Below are 19024 nucleotides of genomic sequence, written 5' to 3'. Positions count from 1 at the left end.
CATGCTCGCGAGATTCTTCGGTGGCATCGTTCCAAATGCCGAGACCAAAGAACCACCCATGTCACGCAGCACACACACAGACACTGTGACCTCCAGACTACATCAGTTAGTCTGCAGGTCCAGTGCCGGCAAGAGTCCGAACAATGATGCAAGAGGATAAAAAAAAAAAAACCAATGCTCCCTGCACCCTATTCATCAGAAAGAGACCGTGGAAGCAACGTGGCAGACATCCACTTGTTGGAACATTGGAGAAGGCGAGGAGAGCGCTTGCTACGCGCAGCAAGCGCTCTCCGGAGCAAATGACCGATTGCTACTGTCAAAAAGCACAACCACCAGTCCATAAACCGACGGACGGGTGGCCAGTTGTGTGATAAGTTCGCGGGCGATGCACTCCAATGCTCGACGCCATGCCAGGAGGATAAACTGAAGTGCGCGTGTCAATGCAGACTCCATCGAACATGGCTACTGCACCTCTCCAGAGTCAAAGTCACGAGGGATGACAAGGACCCTTGGAATTAGACTGTCATGATTGGCTTAAGGCAGGGGATCCACCGAATTCTACTGGCACGAGTCTACAGTCAACGGCTTTTCTCTGTGTCAATGATAGAAAGCCGAAACAGAGGAAGTTGACTTTGCGGATGAGAAAGAAAATGGATAACTGATCAGAAGGCGTAGGAAGAAGAGAACGGGAGCAAAAGAAACCTACGATGCCAAGGAGAATCACACCAAGATTAGGGAGGGAAGACCATCAAGAACAAACCAAGGAGATACTCGTGGTAGGGTCTGGGTGAGATGACTTTCAACCAAACCAATGACCAGTAGTTGAGTCGATTGTCCGAGGAGAGGATGAGGCTGGATGGTTCCATGCTTGATCTCACGGCCCTTTCAAGCATTGACGGGAAAGGTAAGACAGGGGATCGTGTGGTGTTTTTCTTAGCCTCGCGGCGCACCACTTGCAGAGTCGCTTCTCTTTACAACTGTCCTGTCCGCTTCTCCTCGTCTGGAGAGGCGATCGGGGGACTCCACCCATCGTGCCGAGCTCGTTTCGCTAGTGAGCGGGTGAGCCATGGATTCGGAAATAGATGAGTGACGGACCCGATGGCCGGTGGAGTCCCGGACGCAGTACACCAACACGGTGGAGAATCTAAAGTAGAAGTGGACTTTGTACACGAACTGGACTCGCTAGACACTGGACGCACTGGACGGGAGGATGCACGCGCCTGAAGTTGAACGCGACCGTCGGAACTCGCTCCCCCCCCCTGAACAGTGGATGAACTCCTCCTAAATTGCCATGCAGGGACCTCTCCGAGGCCCCCGCGAGTGCAAAGTGAGATATTCATAGCACTGGATTGTTTCAGCATGAAAGGTGAGGTGAAAGGGCGAATCTGAAAGAGCATCACGTAGAAGGCCCCGATCAGACAGACTGTAGTGTTCGTACACTCTACGAGACGAGACGACGGCTTGTCGATTCAAAGCCATCGCTTCTGGAAACGAAACAATTCCCGTCAAAGGAGCGCCAAACCCTGCTGTCCGTTTCCCTGGTTGGGCTTTGTTAATTTCCAAGTTAGGTTCGAAGTCTGGACGCCAGTCAAGCAAGCGAAAGTCTGTTGCGCTTTGAGGCGGTTAAAGGGCTGCATTGTTTACATTTTGACGCCGGGCAATTCTACGGTTTCCTTCTCAAAGAGAGGATCTCAACATCAGGGGTGATCCCTCGGAAGCTTTGCAATCGCATCACAGGTCCTCGCTAGAGGATATCGACAATCGATCGTAAGGGTCCTTCAATGCGACCAACATTCTTTTAAGGCGTGGGAGTGAGAAAAGGCTGGTGTGGAGACACTCAAAGATCAGCATGTCATTCATTTGTCAGTCAAGACTCTGACAGATTGAGTCGACTCGGTGGCTCAAATGAGTTCACCTCAAGCGAAAGTGTATTCGACCTCCCGTCAGCAAGTGAATGAAATTAAGCCATTCATGGAATGACGGCATCCCGACCCCGTGTATTTAAGAGATGACTACAATGATATATTATTTTTGGAGCTATATTCATGCTCTACTGGAATGATGTGTAGAAAACGACCGCGGTCCTTGAGACCAAAGCCACGCGAGTGTCTTTGGAAACTCTAATCATAACCCTGCGTCTCTTCGTCAAGCACAAACACCGACCAATTTCCAGGCCTGAAGAGTTCTTGAGAGAAGAGTCTGTGCTGATTGGTCCATGTGCTCTGCATGAGTCTGTGAGTCTGTCCTAGCCACCAGTCGGGGAAACTCCCGCTTTGGGTCGGTAGAAATCCCAGAGAATGCTCCATCGCAGACCATCAAAACCACAAGTCTGAAAAACATGGCGAGATGACAGAATGGTTCATCTACACCCTAGCCTCTATGGCCGCAGAAGAAGTAGTAATCAAAAAAAAATAAAGAACAAAGATGTAGGCTTGTGTCGGAATTTGGAAATAGGTGAATACACGGGAATTAAATTTGTGTCCCCCCCCCCCCCCCATTCCAAACTCCAATTTCAATGGACGCCGGGTCTGATGCAGAGAAGTTCTAGAAATTTTCTCTTTGCATTGGAGCCGAAAAAAAGAAAGCCAAATCAAGCAAAACACATAATGTGACCAAACTCAAAAAGCAAGAATGGCTGACTGAACAACGAGAACCCGACACGCCGCAACTCTGAGCAATCAGCACACGCTGTCGGGCACCGACGGAGAGGGACCAACGCCCTGAAACGGAGAACGTGGGGCCCAGACTTTCAGATTTTCTCATCAGCTCCAGCTCCAGCTCCAGCTCCGGTTTCCAGTCAAGCAACTCGAGGTCGGCCAGTGCGTGATTGTGCGGTCGAACGCTATCACGATCTACTTTTTTTTCAACTTCATTTGAAGCTGGTGTGCTAATCCTTCAGTCCTTATTTTTTTTTTCTCTTTTTTTTGGCGGGAAGGGGAGGGGATATTGAACTCTGAGCTGGGAAGGCGAGCAAGCAAGCCTTGGCTCGGCGAATTTCAAGAGTGGACTTCCGGCGGAGTAAATCATTTACAGATACCGCATTTCCACCATGTGTGTGTGTGTGGAAAATGGCATTTTGGATCTTCAATCTACCGATGTTACGGTTGTTTGGAATTCCTCTTTCTCGGGTCCATCTTCAAGCGTGTGATATTCGTGACGTATGATAAAGACGAGACCCGAGTGGATCAGGGTGGCTGACAGAATGAAAGTTGCAACTAAGTATGCAGGCAACTAATAGTAGTATTTTGTAAGAGTTACTAGCGTGTTTAGACTAGAGAGTGCTGCTATGCAGTGCCAGACTCGAGGTAAGTGACGGCAATCGGGCGGACGATATTAGACAGCACCGTCTGCCTCCAGGGTTAAACACGACTAGGACGAAATCATGTGCGTCTTGTACTATGTGATACTCGGTGAGAGAGTCATGGAAAAATGAGCACTTTAGTCGGGACTTTTCGAGAATTGTGGCTACATAGGAGATCGGGCCTGGTGGTTTACTCATCTAGCCGTTCGGACCAGACATACGAACTACCCAGTCATAGAGATCTGGATCTGGCCGGACTGATCTGAGGATGCTCTTCTTGGATGCTTCAATGGATATGTGGCCATCAACACATCGCCACAGCTCTCCCGGTCAGGACTCATGGATCCTTGGGCCCTTTGCATCGATTGTAGGGTCCGGTAGCTATTGAACACGCCTTGTCTTCTTCACTGCCGGCTCACCATGCGACCCGTGAAAATGCTCCCGCAGGCTCTAAATCTCTGGTGCTCCATCCTTTGCAGTCACATGACCTTGAATTGGCCAGCGACGGCCGGACTTGTTTCTATGTTGGGATTAGTGCCGAGATCCATTGGGTCTCGTTGGTCGAGGGCGATCCCTTGCATCCATCCAACTCCCGTGAATCCAACGGTTTCTGTCCGTCGTGACCAGGCTGGGGCTGGGCTGCATGTGGGAGGTCTCAATTTCGAGTCCCTCTGCTTCCACGTCCAAGCCTGATACGACCAGTGACCCATCAAAATGACCAAACGGTATACATTATAGGCCAATGGTGTACAAGGGTTCATTCGTCCAAATTTATTTCCTAACCGATTTCTGATGAGCAACGTTCCTCTATCATTTCCAAATTTGCAATGAGTAGAGTAGAGTGATTCAAGCGCGCTCATCGACACCGGAACAGGCAGAGCAACCGCAGAAATGATCCCAAGTCTCAAATTTGCTACATCTGTTCAGCGCCAAAGAGCGCATTCCCCTCCCTATAATCAATGTAGCTAGCGCATGAACATCACAATACAAAATCTCTCGCACGCGCACCCGCCAAGGTCGGTCAAATTGGTCGCGGGATCTTCAATGGCTTTGTGTCACGATGAAGATCATTGCGGCCAAGGACCGAGACATCGAAGGCATTGCGAGGAAAGAGGAGCCCCCTCCTACTGTCGAGATCTACACATTGACTCCACACGGGCATATGGTGTGTACCAACGCACGACGAGCATCCATAACGATCGTCCACGATGATTGACCAGGCTGTCGGGACTGGACGATCATCATTCAATTTCTAGTTTTTCACTTTACCCTGTGCCGAGCGTTGGTACACCTCGTGGTCGTGCACCATGAATCACCGTCGAATTTCTTTTTTTTTTCCATTTTCTAATGGCGCCCAGGTAGGGTCTGCCGCGCGCCCCCTTCGTCCTCGGGCGCTATTTCATGTCAATCCCTCCCCACATTCGGGTGCTCGTCCCACCGATTGAGGTAATAGTGCCAGTATACTGCCCGCTTTTGACTACCGCAAGGGCACATTGAGAACCGTCCGTCGCGCTAGAAGAGATTGCTCTCTTGTCCCTTCTAGTCTTTTTGCTTGGGTTTTGCAGATCACTAGGCCAGCTTGACGCGTTGGCGTGTCTTCAGTGTGAATGTTTATCATTCATCGTGGTTGGATCGAGCTCAGGAGGGGTCACTTTGCCAAAATGGATTGTTTGCTTTGTTGTACGAATTGATCACGATGCGAAGCAACGGCCGTGCATATGGATGCCATGCCGTCCGAATTGTGGAGACTTGGGACTTGCATTTCTCCAAGTGTGTTGCGTGGTGCGCTCATGCAGGGTCATGCCCCCTCTAAGTCGACACCTGCCTTGTTCGATGCCAGGTGAACGAAGAAAAGGAATGGAGGCCACTCCGTACCGTTGAAAGAAAAATAAAAGTCGAGCTGTCAATTTTGTGTCTGCCACAAATCGGATCTTGCACACGGAAGATACCAAAGTCAGTCAAAGTCAAGAATTCCAACCTAACTGCTCCCGCCCCCAGAGAACAGTGGAGCTGCACGGTGAACAGATATCAAGGATCGACAAAAGTGGCTTCTTTTTTTCCCACTCGGGATTTTTGAATTTGTGGATAGACGATCTAGTCTAGCCCGAGAGAAGCTAACTGGGGGCAAACAACGTACAAATCCGTCGTGTCTTTCCCTTCCAGCTTAGCCCCCCGTGACGTATCTCAGATGCAGCGCAGGATGGATTGCGCTACCGGAAGCCCCCGACCAATCTCTTGCTTAGCTGGATTTGGCAGAATTGATCTATCCACGGCGTTGTCCGAAGGAAGAGATGAGGTCGGAGAATTTGATCGCACGTGCAGAGTGGACAATGTAAAACCGTCTTGCATGTCTGAGGTGCATATATGACACGTAAAATTCAACCCAAACAATTATGGTAGTACAGTATGAAGAGCATGCGCCTTCATGCGCCAACGTTTGTCCACATCCGGCATGACTGCACTCAGATGCTTGAAATTCGGTATTCGGGGCCAGCAGGTCCAAGTGGATTATCCAATGCATCACTCCCCCTGGGCATCCAAGACTACGGCAGTCAGCCCGTTAGGACCCCCTCACCAAAGACTCTAACCTGAATCCGATCATCATGTTGGCATCTCAACAAGGAAACTCACTACCTACTTGTTACCTCTCCCGAGGTCACGGCCACTCATTCTCCCAGATGGCACCCATAGCGTGGAATCCACAATCCAGACCTCTGTTTTGCCTAACAGCTTGCGACTAGTCACCAAAGTACATCTTACATGCCATCTCCTCACATTAGCACATCCTCGACTACTCAATCAGGTTCTTGACACACCAACCCCAGGCCGGCACTGCATTGAATAGTGGCTTAGCTAGTAACGGCTTAGGCTTGCCAATACCCATCATCTCCAACTTTGGAGCCCCAAAATTGCGCTCCATCCCGTCCTCCCCCCCCCTCCTTCTTCCTTTGCCCGCACCTCAAATCCTCCAGCATAATGATCAGCAGTGTGGAAGTTCTGCAAGGTGAAATTGATGTCAAACAGTCTCAGTAGAAGGGGGCTCTCCGTGACCGACTCTCTGCGCAACAATGGATCTTACGTGATGCATTTTTGCCGGGGTGAACAAAAAACTCATGAAGCGCTTTGATCGCGAGGTTAGCTCGGGTTTCTAGCTCGACAGAATATTATAGTTCATTTTCTTTTTTTTTTCTCTTTTTTTCTTCGTGTCTTTAAAGAGAGGAAGGGGTTGTAATCCTCGAAATACCTGCTTTATGCATATGGAAAAGGAAGCGTTCCGTGTCCACCTCGCACAGTGGCCGAGTCAAGTCTGTCTGTACTTTTGTGGACAAAAGCTCCAAATCGCAATACGCCAGATAGGGTTAAGAAAGGTGATAAAGGACGGGATGGACACCTGTGAATTAGACGACTATAGTTATAGCGCCCTGAGGAGCACCATGACCGCCTGTCAAAGAGGTTTGGTTTTGTTTCTCTGTTTTTTCATCCAGCATTGACTTTGTTGTGTGATTGGTCATGGGTCCAATCTTCTAGCCGTACTTCTATTGTTAAAATGGTTGTAAATAGGACAATACCGTAGTTTCAACGCGCTACCGGTACTTGAATGCAAGTGGCATGTATGTATAGCCATGTACTAATGTAGTGAGTGTGATTCAGTACTTGGCATTGTAATCTAGTGTCTTCACGCACCCCTACAATGCGATGCTGAGGTGTGAGTACACGAGCTGCCCCGGCAGTCGTTACAAGATGAGGAGACGCATCATCCATTTGACTAATGTTTCCAAAAAGTCCTGGCTCTGCCAGCAATTTGATTCCCCGGAATATCCATTCCGAATGATATCTACCGGCCGACAGACGACGAGTCACCAGCGCTGTCTTCCCCCCGTCCATGCTCTAATGCATTCGATCGGAACGCCGCTAAAAAACGATCCGCTCCAATGGTCAGTAGAAAACCGGGAGGTAACTAGTCACTTGGCTCGTAACAGAATCACGCTTTTACTGCACGAAGACGTCCACAATCTGCTCACGATTGGATCGAAGGCTAGAGGCTCAAGATCCGATGGCGAGTCAGGTTATTCTTTCGACGTCTCATTTTTCGACTCAAGCGACGCAGTGGGATTGACCTGGGGGTCAAAGTCTTGAGAGTTTTTCGCTGGCCTGGTCTCGTCGGACTATGAGACTTTTCTCATCCATCTCGATGCGTTTTTGAATCTGATAGGTGCTCACCCTGCGTATCATATCGATGGCGACTTGGGATTGACCCCCTAATGGGAAGGAGAATATATGAAACGGTGTGGGTGGTCATCCGTCATCCATCGGCCCCTGGAAAGCAAGCCTGGCCCTATTGGTCTGTCCGGGTTCTACTGTAGGTTGGCGAACCAGAAAATTGCGTGATCGAGACTACAGGGGATATTTGAAGAAGCTCACAAGTGTGCAAAAGCCCATCGATGTAATGGCTTTGGGAGAAAGCGGGTCCAAATGTTGCACGTCCCGGAGTTAGAGTTATTAAATGTCCGCGTTAACGGGAGTCGCGTTTGCTCTTCTTTTCAGAATCGAGCCCACGAGTCTCTTTTTTTTCCCCTTTTTTTCCCCATGGTTTTCTGAGTGGGTGTATTTCATTGCAACAACATTCGAGATCTGTCATCTCTACGCCTGTGCAGTACATGGATGATCACCGATACTGCCATCCTCTCAGTCAATTCTAACTTCCTGATACGGAAGCTGGACGACACTAGTTCAGGGGGGGGATCCATCCGCTAGCCGTGACACATTTGTGGATGCGAGCAAATCCTGACTGAACTGGGAACAGCTCCGGATCCCCTTTGGTTACCACCGACCACCCTTTGAAATTAATTGAGACCAGCCCATTCAAGAGTAAGCACGTGGCGATGAGCGGGTTTGATCTATACGCTTCTCTTGTTGTCCACCACAGCAATCAATCGTCGATAATCCCGTCGGTCAAGCGCTCAAGTCCAGAGATTAAATGTTGCTAGACGGCCGGCTTATCCGGGAGCTACGACTATTCAAGCCCAATGTCTCAGATCTATTGAGCACCGGGTTTCACAGTGAGAGACTCATGCTTCAATAGCGCATCCTGATGGAACTGCGGTTCGTGGAGAGGCCAGTTGATGGACATTGCTTTTCTGTGTACCTGGGCTTGGGGGACCTCTAACCCTTGAGGCTTGTTTCGTCTCCGGGTTGAAGCCGTAAGTTTACTCGATGCATATCGGCAATCTGAGGGAGCTGTAGTGCTCACATGTATTTGTGCTATCAGCTTTTAGCCCCAAGGATTCGCATGTTATTAAAACAATTCGTGTCAATCCCACGAAACTTTCCGTACCAAGGGATGTCCTCTGGCCGGACCATGAGCACGGCTCTGAGTGTTCAGCCACGGAACTTGTGCTCCATTTATACCAGATAAGCCAAAGCTTGATCCTCATTGTTCGGAACCAATATTGGAGACCTTCTTGAGATCTCAGGATCTTAGTAGCCTTACAAAGCCATCCGCCCACGGTATCTCTCGGACGAGATGGTGCCTGATATAGCTCGAACTGGTCTATGAAAAAGGCCTACCGTTTTAATCTAGCGCATATTCATTGTGGTGTTTTGACGTTGTAGCTTCGCAAGTAAAGTCCCATCTGTTTACTATCGTGATCTTTCCGCATTGCTCTCATTTATGGAGCGTAGATAGACTACATCTGGCAGGGACTCGCTTCCCATCAATTTCAGCAGTAGCCATATCACCGTCTCACATCCTCCCTGATCCTATTTACTACATTGACCTACTTCAACACCTCAGAACCTTAAACAGCCCCGGAATTATACAGGTGGGAAAGCTGTCGCGCATAATCAACTCTGCTGTCATTGGCGAGTCCCAATTCGATATACTATCGACGTGTCCGAGCTGCTTTTCTAAGTAAAGGCTGAACGGCGAAAATAGCTTCCTCTACCGGTAACTCTTTGATACCAGCTACTATTGACTCGCGGAAGAGCCGAAGAGCGTCTGCTTCTTTTTCAACTTGGAATATTACTGTGGTGGAAGAACTCTTACTTTCAAACTCCCCCCCCCCCGGTAGGATTTTCGTCTTTTCGCTAGTACGAGAGAGTTTGGCCAGATGCAAGTTCAATTGATATCATCCATTGACGGAGATCAGCAGTTATAGGTAGTAGGTACCAGTTGTTCTTTCCTCACTGCCCCACCAGGAGACCTTTGATGAGTCTAATAAGACCTAAACTACGAGAGGCTAGGTAAGGTTTGTATTGCGCTTCAATCTTTGATGTAGTGATTTCAGATTCATTCCAATATTGGAAGCCATTTCAACATACGCACGCTGCTTAGGACTTAAAAAAAATCCCCTTCCAATAGTCTAAGATCTAGAATCGGTGAGTCTGCTGATACACTGGCTGTAGTGCCAGAATGATGACTTCCGGTAGACCTCAAGTTTCGGCAAGCAAGAAAGCAGCATTAAAATCGAACAATCTCTGCATTGGGGACTATGTACTGGTGACTCTATCTGATCTATTTCCGAGAAAGGATAAGAGAGCCTCTCGACTAGGAACGAAAGCCTCTGGGCACATGACTGCTGAACCTGGAGCAAACCAAGTATTTGACGGAGGGCATTTAATCAACTTTGAATACAAGTGCGTGAATGAAATGATTTTCTCTCTTACTCATCAAAGACCAAACTCTTTATAAGACCACCATACACGCCGTGCTGTTAGTCGCATAAAAAGAACGTCTTTCTCGAAACGATCAAGTCGAACTTTCCTTCTACTTGGATACACTCGAGCAAGCATGCCGCTATTTGATCCTTCAACCATCAATGAAATCTCATTCTTGTTTCAGGTGACTAGAGGACTCATTAGCATGGCTTGGCTGTTTGTTGAAAGACTTCAAAATCACCTTTGTCACATGAAACGTCAAGCTACGAGTAAGTAAATGCTAAACAACCTTTTTCCAGCTGTCCTACTGGTTCAAAGGTTTGCGTGTCGACGCAACATCGTGTAGTTGCTTCAATGTGTCCGCTTACCGATGATCTTCGGTTCGAAACTCTGATAGACTCGTTCCTTCTTTCATGACTCACTACCTTCATCTGACTCTGCGCTTTCGCCTCGAAATATACACGGAGAGAATCGGCTTCACTTTTGGAAGGTCGCGGAAAATCCTCATTGTTTCTCTTCTCGACTATGGCAAAAAGCGCCCTATAGGTGAAAGAATCGGGCAAATCGGACCTGAATTATGGCAGACTTTGATACAGCCCTCTTGCGAACAATCTCTGTATTTTTCATCCTGGCCAGACAAAGGTGATCAACAGTGGGTCATGAGTATCTTGACTACAGGTTCTGATTAGTGTTGATATAGCCTCCGCGACCACACGCCAAGTACACCTGGGCTCACTGGGGGTTTACCTAATTGGGCACCTTTTTTTTTCTTTTCCTTCTTGTTGTCATCTTCGCTAGGTCTAGATACTTGCTTTGAATACGTGTATTCTATTCAAATAAAAGTGTCTGATTCTCTCTATGTGAGTCCGTCCTCCGCGCGCAGGCTCTAGAAAGACATCAATAATGTAATTGATTGGGAAACTAACACTGCTAGCTGTACGATTTTTGTAATTAGGGAAATCTTAGTTGATTGTTCGGTTTAGTCATGAATAAGAGACTGTAGAGATGCTGGAACCACGGTATTTTAAGGGTAACATTTCATTTGACTTTGAAATTTTACAAATACAGAGACCAAGAGTGTAAGGCGGACTCTATACATTCAAATGTACACTTATTTGCGCCTGGTACATCAGAATTCACCAGCAAAAGCGAAGACATATTTCAAAGACTGGCCATTTCTGCCGCGGTTATCAGCAGACATGCTCAACATTTGATATATATACCGGTGGGAGACTAAGAATCACCTTTCTGAAAGTTTCAAGCTCAGTCACCTTGATTCGATGAACCTGCAACCTTATCCATTCGGCATTTTCATAGATTATACACCATCAACACCTTGGCCGTACTGGCTGCGAATGTCTCGGAAACGGGCTCATGGGACCATGTTCTAATTCCCCGACCAAAAGAGCCCAGCTCTATCGCGGCAGTTGATTAATTTTAGACTTAGGAGAGGATGCACAGCGAAGAGAATCATTTGCCTAGCGTTATACTTGAAATTCCATGAAGCTTCTTTTGAGATTGAATCTTTTTTGGGAGAAAGTAAAAATCGGTCTTCAAGCCCGAGACCAATCGAGATATCTACGCAGGAGAGAGTTGCTACTTTTTTTTAGCCTTGTACGATCTAGTCTTATCTGTATCCGCAAGATAAGCCTTGTTGGGATTGCCGGACAAGTCGGAGCGGCGTGCCGAATGCAGACCAAGGCGATCAATGAATTGCACGACGTACAGCCGTCCTGGGCCAGCACTAGTGGATGATACCAAATAAGGCCGTAAAATTTGGGGGTTGTCTTTGCCTCCGCAATACTGTTAGAAAATAGAAACCTGACCAGCAAGAATGCTACTAGGAAATTAATATTTGCAGCTGGCAAGCTCCGTGGGTTTGGTCTGTTTGCAGGAGCCACACCGGCGGCCCCCGAACGGGAAGCGCTTAAGTAATCGGGAAAGTTTGCGTTCCCAACATCTTACGGGAAAAGTGTCGCTATCTCCAACCACCTTCTCCCCATCTTCAATTGGGTGTCCCCAGGAAATCACACACCATGCTCTTCCGTGTTGCGGCCCGCCAGGCTGCGCCTCTGCGTCGCCAGGCCTTCGCTCCTTTGGCCCGTCGCTCCGTCACCACCGATGCCGCCTCGTCGCACGCCGAGAACATTCCGCAGGTTTGTTGAGATCTCCGTCCGGAAAACTGGAAAAATCGTCCAGTGACGCCTTGGAAAATCCCAATGCTGACGGTAATGCTTGCGCAATCTGTAGGAGGATGACAAGCCCTTCACTGTTCGTCTCTCCGACGAGAGCTTCGAGACTTACGAGCTCGACCCTCCTCCTTACACTCTGGAGACCACCAAGAAGGAGCTGAAGCAGATGTACCACGACATGGTCTCTATGCGGTATGCGCCGGCTCCATTACTCACTCTTTCATGATCCTTCATTCAGTCCTGGAATTCTGACAGCTCGCCTCTATGACACAGCCGCATGGAGATGGCCGCCGACCGCCTGTACAAGGAGAAGAAGATCCGTGGTTTCTGTCACTTGTCTACCGGTCAGGAAGCCGTTGCTGTCGGTATCGAGCACGCTATCAACCGCGACGACAAGGTCATCACTGCCTACCGTTGCCACGGCTTCGCTTTGATGCGCGGTGCTACCGTCAAGTCCATCATTGGTGAGCTCCTTGGTCGCCGTGAGGGTATTGCCTACGGCAAGGGTGGTTCCATGCACATGTTCGCTCCCAACTTCTATGGTGGCAACGGTATTGTCGGTGCTCAGGTGCCCGTCGGTGCTGGTCTCGCCTTCGCTCAGCAGTACAACGAGCAGCCCAACACCTCTATCGTCCTGTACGGTGACGGTGCTTCCAACCAGGGTCAGGTCTTCGAGGCCTTCAACATGGCCAAGCTCTGGAACCTGCCCGTCCTGTTCGGTTGCGAGAACAACAAGTACGGTATGGGTACCTCTGCCGCCCGCTCCTCCGCTCTCACCGAGTACTACAAGCGTGGTCAGTACATTCCCGGTCTGAAGGTCAACGGCATGGACGTTCTCGCCACCAAGGCCGCCGTTCAGTACGGTAAGGACTACGCCGTCTCCGGCAAGGGTCCTCTTGTCTTCGAGTATGTCACCTACCGTTACGGTGGTCACTCCATGTCCGACCCCGGTACCACCTACCGTAGCCGTGAGGAGATCCAGCGCATGCGCTCCACCAACGACCCCATCGCCGGTCTCAAGCAGAAGATGCTCGAGTGGGGTGTTACCTCCGAGGAGGAGCTCAAGGAGCTCGACAAGGCCGCTCGCGCCTACGTCGACGCCGAGGTTGCCGAGGCTGAGAAGATGGCCGTCCCCGAGGCCAACCCTCGCATTCTCTTCGAGGACATCTACGTTCGCGGTTCTGAGCCCCGCTGGATGCGTGGCCGTACCGTTGATGAGACCTTCTACTACTAGATGTGCATGTTGACTGTATGAGACTTTGTTCTTTCATATGACCCCGCGGGAGGGGAGGATCTTCAAAAGGAGCTTGAAAGAGAGCTTATTCAATGTTGTTTGGGGCACCTGGGCGTATCTTTATTCCTGAACAGGGCATCACCTGTCTGTTCCCACCTACCATTACCTGTAATTTAGCCGATGACCACCATTTCTCCTTGTTTCTTTTTTTTTATAATGTGCTTTTTCCCCCCTCCGTCTTCCAATATGTGCTCTGGGTTCAATGTAGACTTATCTTTATAGGATAATAATCAGCTATTGATCTATCCTACATGATCCATTAGTCTCACGGGGTTTCATTCTCAAATTCAGAAGGACAATGTGAATGTCATCCGGTACGTTTGATTTCTGTACCTATTATGACAGACTTGAACCATGCTGCTTCACAAACGCCAAGATTGGCGACAAATCGGGGTATCATATAAAAAAAATTGCTTAACACCACAGAAGAGCGACGTCATTCGTCACCGGCCCCTCAAGTCCTGACTCTTAAGATTCGAAGACATCAAGGTGAGTCAACCTTCCTCATGCAGGCTCCTGTCTAAGCATTTCCAGTATCATCTCCTGTGTTCTCTGCACGGCGTCCAATCTCGATTCTAAGCCGGCACGATCGCGGCGCAATTGCTCTTGCATCTCCTGGCGAAACTCTTCTTTCAGCTCCTGTCGAAGCTGCTCTTTCATACGCTCCAAATCTACCGGGGGAAGGTTGTTGGAAGGCGACTGGCGCTGTCCGGCTGGTGTGTCCCGGTTCTGTCCGGCCGAGTTAGAGGTGGGCTGTGCCAGCGCAGAGATCACCGGTGACGCACGAGCGTCCGCTAATGCACCATTGCTCGACACCGAATCCAGATGTCTATTCAACTTGCCGAGAGTTTCGAGTACGGCACCAACCATGCGTCTATCCACTGAAGATTCCGGCTCTGGTCGAGGAGTTGTCGGGTATACTGGTGGCCAGTGGTTATGAGGCTGCGAGTGAGAGGGGCTGTTGGAGAACATTGTATCAAAACCGGGTGGCAACCTGACTCCTATGGTGGACCCAGTATTCGAGGGTGTCTCAACATTTGGAGAGGCCGGCGCAGGTTGCGTCGACGTCGACGTTACTGGCGCTGCGGGTGGTTCAGGACTCCTCGTCACCAAGACAATAGGGCCTTCATACGGGTCGTTTGCCTCCACCCCCGTATCACCGGGACTAGTGGGTGAGGTCAAGTCGAATTGTTCCGGTTCATTGACCATCTGGACCTGAGACGCCCAGTATTGTTTTTCTATTTTGCTGCGCGAGCGTTTCCGAGACAGCATATCTCTTCTCGCGATCCGTCGGACCTCAGCCTGCTCCCAATTCTGCCATGTTGGAATCCAAGCATCTAGGACGGCACACCACTGCGGATTCATCACGTCGGTCACCGAGTTTACGCCAGACAGATCGCGCTGACGCTGTTGCTGATCCCTCAGGAATTGAATGCGCCTCTTTGTAGATGATTCGACTTTTCGGCGCACCGAATGCCATGAGTATGGACGCCCGTTGGCGTGGGAAAACTCCGCTGCGACGGTCTTCCACCAATTGCAAAGGTCACTACGCCTCCCGAAACTGTTCGCATGGCGGTTGCAGATTTCGAAGAGCGTCACCTCTTCTTTAGTCGTCAGTCGTTTCCATCCTTTGCGCGGTGTTTCGCCATCGTCATCAGGGTCGTGCTCGTCCTGCAGATGACTCATACTCCGGATGGTGTTCCGGATCGTCTTGCGTATCGTGGATGGAAATTCGAGTATACCCTCTTCGCCACCTCAAAATACATCTGTTGACCCTGGCATAGAAGCGGCAAGAAAGGTCCAGCGGAGATGTTGACGCTCCCCATCTTTCATAGCGAAAGCTATTGCGCCTCACCGCCTTTAGTCTTGTCGGGTGTGGCATCGGCAGAAGAGCTGCCGGGCGGTCAGGTCCTTTTGGCGGTGGGGGATGTACCAAGCAGACCGAAAGCTTCATGAACTGATTTGCTTTGCAGACAAACAGCAACTTCTGAGATTGGTGCTGGTAGATAATGGTCTAGATTTGAAATCAGAAGCACTGATAGCTTCAATTGTTCTGACCAGTCATTAAAAATGTAGATCTCCAGCTGAATCAACGGTCATTGTTGCCCGGTATACCGAGATTGTTCATCTGTCCATTATGTACTGAAGACACATTGAGTAGGTGACTGCGGGTGACGGTACGGGCCATGAAATTATGTGGCGGACACCCGTAGGTAGCACCAGGCTTTAGTAGGTGAAACATGGATTGATGAGATCCAGGTAGCAGCGAGGACTTTGGAAGTCCATCAGAACGGATTGCATACTATACAGGGAGCATCGGCCCAGGTAGCCTTCCTGTATAGTTCCAAGTCCTCACGCATGTCGGATCTGAGTGCTGCACTAAGATCATATTACCTGAAACGATATATCGCCATCGTCTAGATCGAATCTGGTCTTGGTCTAGGCTATCTATCTGCTGTAGATAGCCTGAAATGGCTAGTAGTTTTACCGCAGTCGAGAAGGACCTGGAATCCGGTCGTTGAAATCAACCTCAATATAGTGAAAATCAGTGGTTCAATGCCAGGCATGAAAAGCTTCCATGTGTTCAATTCTGGAGAAATTTTGGAGTGAGGGTGCAAGTTAGCCATCGAGGCTGTACCATGGAACAATAAGACTGGAACTAGGTCCAGGCAAATAGCCACATTCGGAAAAGAGGACGCTAAATTGAAACTCGCTAGTATGAAGCCGACCTACCTAGTCCTACTTGCGCTACCAAGTTGTTCAAGCCAGGAACCGGAGGCAGACTGAACATGAATGCAGAGCGGAGGTACTTTCGGTAGTGACGTACGGCCATTCGCAGATGACATTTTTCTTCATGTATGAGAGATCAATTCATGGTTATGACTAGGTGTGGTGGTACACAGGGACACGAAAGATCCCAACTATAAGAGGCGTCGCAAGAAAAAAGAACAAAAATCAGTGCCAACACCATTGTTAACATGTCCCCAGTAAACGTGGTTCCTCGAAGGATACCAGAAGATATATGCAGACAGGGATGGGGAGGGAAATAGTGCGATCGCCGAAGAACCCAGTAGGAAAGTCGAGGCGAGAAGGGTGCAAAATATGTAATCATAGACGCAGTCGAAGCATGTGAAAAGAGGAAAGCGCCGCTGAATGCGGTCCCCTTACCACCGCCTCTTCAAGTACCAGCCATACGCCGGAGTGCTGATCGACTCGCCGAACGGAGTAGGCACTTCAGCCGAACCGGGACGAGCAACAGGGTGTCGGAGGTAGACAGCAGCACAGATGTTCTGGTTGACTTCGAGGTAGCGCGGGATAAAGGCGAAGGGAGACATGTAGTCGCGCGGGCGCCAAGGGGTAGCATAAGGCTTAGTGTGATCAATGGGGTTATCACGCATCTGAGTGAGTGCGCGTCTAAGGATTTCGAACTCCTCATCCGTCAACTCGGAGGTGTCGACCTCGCCACCCTCAGCAGCAGCCTGGAAGGCCTCAGAGAGCGCGCTAGGGGTATCACCTGATTTCGTCGGAGCAGCAGCAGTCTTCTTATCTTGCGTCTCCTTTCCAGACTCCTGAGCAGGTTTCTTCTCTGCACGCTTGGCGTTGAGCAGGAGAGTCAGCTGAGAGAACTGGGCCTCCAGATTGTCTGTCAAGACGGTGCTGGTGTCTGAGCGGGAAAGCACTCGGCGCACAGCCTTCTGGAAACCACGCAATTCCTGCTTTCGCTTGGCAGGAAGAATCTCCTTGTCGGTCGACATGATCGTCTTAGCCTGGGACATCAACGCCCGGAGAGTGTCCTTGGCGCTTTCCTTCTCCGTGACCTCTGGCTTAGCTTCGGCTTGCTCGGTCTCCGCCTCGCCCTCGGCCTCGTCATTCTTCGCCTTCAACTGACGGGCTTCACGTCGTTCAAAGGCCGTCTTTGGGGCGCCGGTGGCGTACATCACGCGATCTGGGTCGACTTGGAAAAGGTCACCGGGGTTGAGGAGGTAGCTGGGGTGTCTCATCTGCGCGGTATTCAATGTCAACTCTTCTGAGAGCGATCAGAATTTGTTCGTCTCCTTAAACTTGCTCTTACCTTCTGTCCATTCACCGTCACTGCTCCATGAATGACAAATTGTCTAGCTTGCCGCGTGCTGCTGGCAAACAAGGCGCGGAAGATGGCAACGTCCAGCCGGCGCTCCAGGGGGGCGAATGCCATCTGCGTGAAGGGAATAGGGCGGCTTCGACTTCTACCACTGCTCTCACTCAAGCCAGAACCACGACCGGCAGATTCTTTGGACCCATCGTCGGCCGCAAGATCGGCCGTGTTCATGGGAATAACACTGCGAATGCGCTTGGAGAACATCCGCTTCCATTGACCCTCGCGAACTTGCTCACCGTGGTAAGCACGAGCAGCAGCCTTGGCTGACCATTTTTGCTGAAAGAATGTTCGGTTCGCCGTCGCTGGGTTGCGGAATCGTGACAAGTTATACAAGTTATATTTGCTCCATGACTGACGGATTTTCTAGAGCGTAGACGGATTTAGTTAGCAAACTGGCTTGTTGGCGCCGGGGCTGATGTCATTGAACTTACCCCCTTCGATAATGAAGTGCTGGCCCTGTTCCTCATGATGACGACTCCGTGGACACGACGTTAAAACACTGTGTTTGCGGGATCGTCGCCGGGGCCGAGTTATCATGGGATTCTCATCCTCCCAAAACTTCCGCTCGGCACGTGACATTCCAGATGGGCCCTCTCATCGAGCATCCTTTTGCCTGAGGCACTTATAGTCACATGACCGTCTGAGTAACCGGATGTTCCCTCTAGACACGTGATCATACCCCTTGCCGCTCGCTTACCGCTAGCGTCCCCAAGAAGGGTATAAATACTGCCCTCCCTCGGCCGTTCTTCCTCCTCTTTTCTTTTCCTCTTCATACTTACCTTGTTTGGGTGGCCGCGATCATGAAGGCGGTCCACCACAGATTGGTCCCTGCATTGCACAGCGCGGCGGAACAGTTTGTTCAGCGGCCTTCGGGTCTCTGACAGGCGTATTCTTTGGCACCTTCCACTTCGTGGATATTTCTTCTTTTCATCAGGCCCCGGGTCAGCGACCCGGTCTTGGAGAAGAGTGATCCCTTGTAGCCGATCGTCACAAAGATGCCGGGCTACTTGTAACCTTGTCTGTATGTTCCGTCTATCCGATGAAGTGAAATGTGGCCTTTGTGTTTCCCTACCTGTGTCCGAAGTCTACTTCAGAAAGAATGATCATCTCGTAAGACCCTGTGCGGATGGAATAATGCCGCATTTCGAGGCTGGTCGTCTACCCACCACCATCTTCCTGCTGCTCATCTCAGCAGTGCTGACTGATTCCTGAGCGTTGACTAGCGCTCTGTATTCTCATATCTGCTCCCGCCATGCCTGTTGACAATGGATGTCAATTAATAACATGCCTTGATTGACGAGATTTTGATGCAAACCGATGACAAAAAAATGTGACTGAATTTCTAAACAAATTATGCGCGTGGGTATTTATTCCTAGAATCGACCTCAGCCAAAGTCAAACATGATCAGAGCTAAACGCCATCCCAATTTCCACCTTCAAGC

At 49.8% G+C, this 19024-nt stretch overlaps 5 protein-coding genes across 5 annotated transcripts; 3 read left to right on the top strand and 2 right to left on the bottom strand.

The window, feature by feature from the left end:
- Window positions 1-4361: 4361 nt before the first annotated feature.
- POX_e06464 (uncharacterized protein) lies at window positions 4362-4517 on the top strand (the record flags this gene model as incomplete). Its single annotated transcript, XM_050115285.1, has 1 exon — window positions 4362-4517. The coding sequence occupies one exon, from the start codon at window positions 4362-4364 to the stop codon at window positions 4515-4517; it is 156 nt and encodes a 51-aa protein (XP_049967745.1).
- Window positions 4518-10091: 5574 nt separating this feature from the next.
- On the top strand, window positions 10092-10304 carry POX_e06463 (uncharacterized protein; the record flags this gene model as incomplete). The annotated part of the gene is made up of 2 exons (XM_050115284.1): window positions 10092-10227; window positions 10258-10304. The coding sequence occupies 2 exons, from the start codon at window positions 10092-10094 to the stop codon at window positions 10302-10304; spliced, it is 183 nt and encodes a 60-aa protein (XP_049967744.1).
- Window positions 10305-11994: 1690 nt separating this feature from the next.
- POX_e06462 (Pyruvate dehydrogenase E1 component subunit alpha) lies at window positions 11995-13384 on the top strand (the record flags this gene model as incomplete). Its single annotated transcript, XM_050115283.1, has 3 exons — window positions 11995-12114; window positions 12209-12342; window positions 12424-13384. The coding sequence occupies 3 exons, from the start codon at window positions 11995-11997 to the stop codon at window positions 13382-13384; spliced, it is 1215 nt and encodes a 404-aa protein (XP_049967743.1).
- Window positions 13385-13948: 564 nt separating this feature from the next.
- POX_e06461 (uncharacterized protein) lies at window positions 13949-15130 on the bottom strand (the record flags this gene model as incomplete). Its single annotated transcript, XM_050115282.1, has 1 exon — window positions 13949-15130. One exon carries the CDS (start codon window positions 15128-15130, stop codon window positions 13949-13951), a length of 1182 nt encoding a protein of 393 aa, XP_049967742.1.
- Window positions 15131-16608: 1478 nt separating this feature from the next.
- POX_e06460 (uncharacterized protein) lies at window positions 16609-18049 on the bottom strand (the record flags this gene model as incomplete). The annotated part of the gene is made up of 3 exons (XM_050115281.1): window positions 16609-17445; window positions 17517-17945; window positions 18014-18049. 3 exons carry the CDS (start codon window positions 18047-18049, stop codon window positions 16609-16611), a joined length of 1302 nt encoding a protein of 433 aa, XP_049967741.1.
- Window positions 18050-19024: the final 975 nt, after the last annotated feature.

The sequence above is a fragment of the Penicillium oxalicum genome, chromosome V, assembly GCF_001723175.1.
Source record: "Penicillium oxalicum strain HP7-1 chromosome V, whole genome shotgun sequence".
Lineage (NCBI taxonomy): Eukaryota > Fungi > Ascomycota > Eurotiomycetes > Eurotiales > Aspergillaceae > Penicillium > Penicillium oxalicum.
Note: the sequence above shows the minus strand (reverse complement) of the source record. Positions and strands in the feature narration are given on the sequence as shown.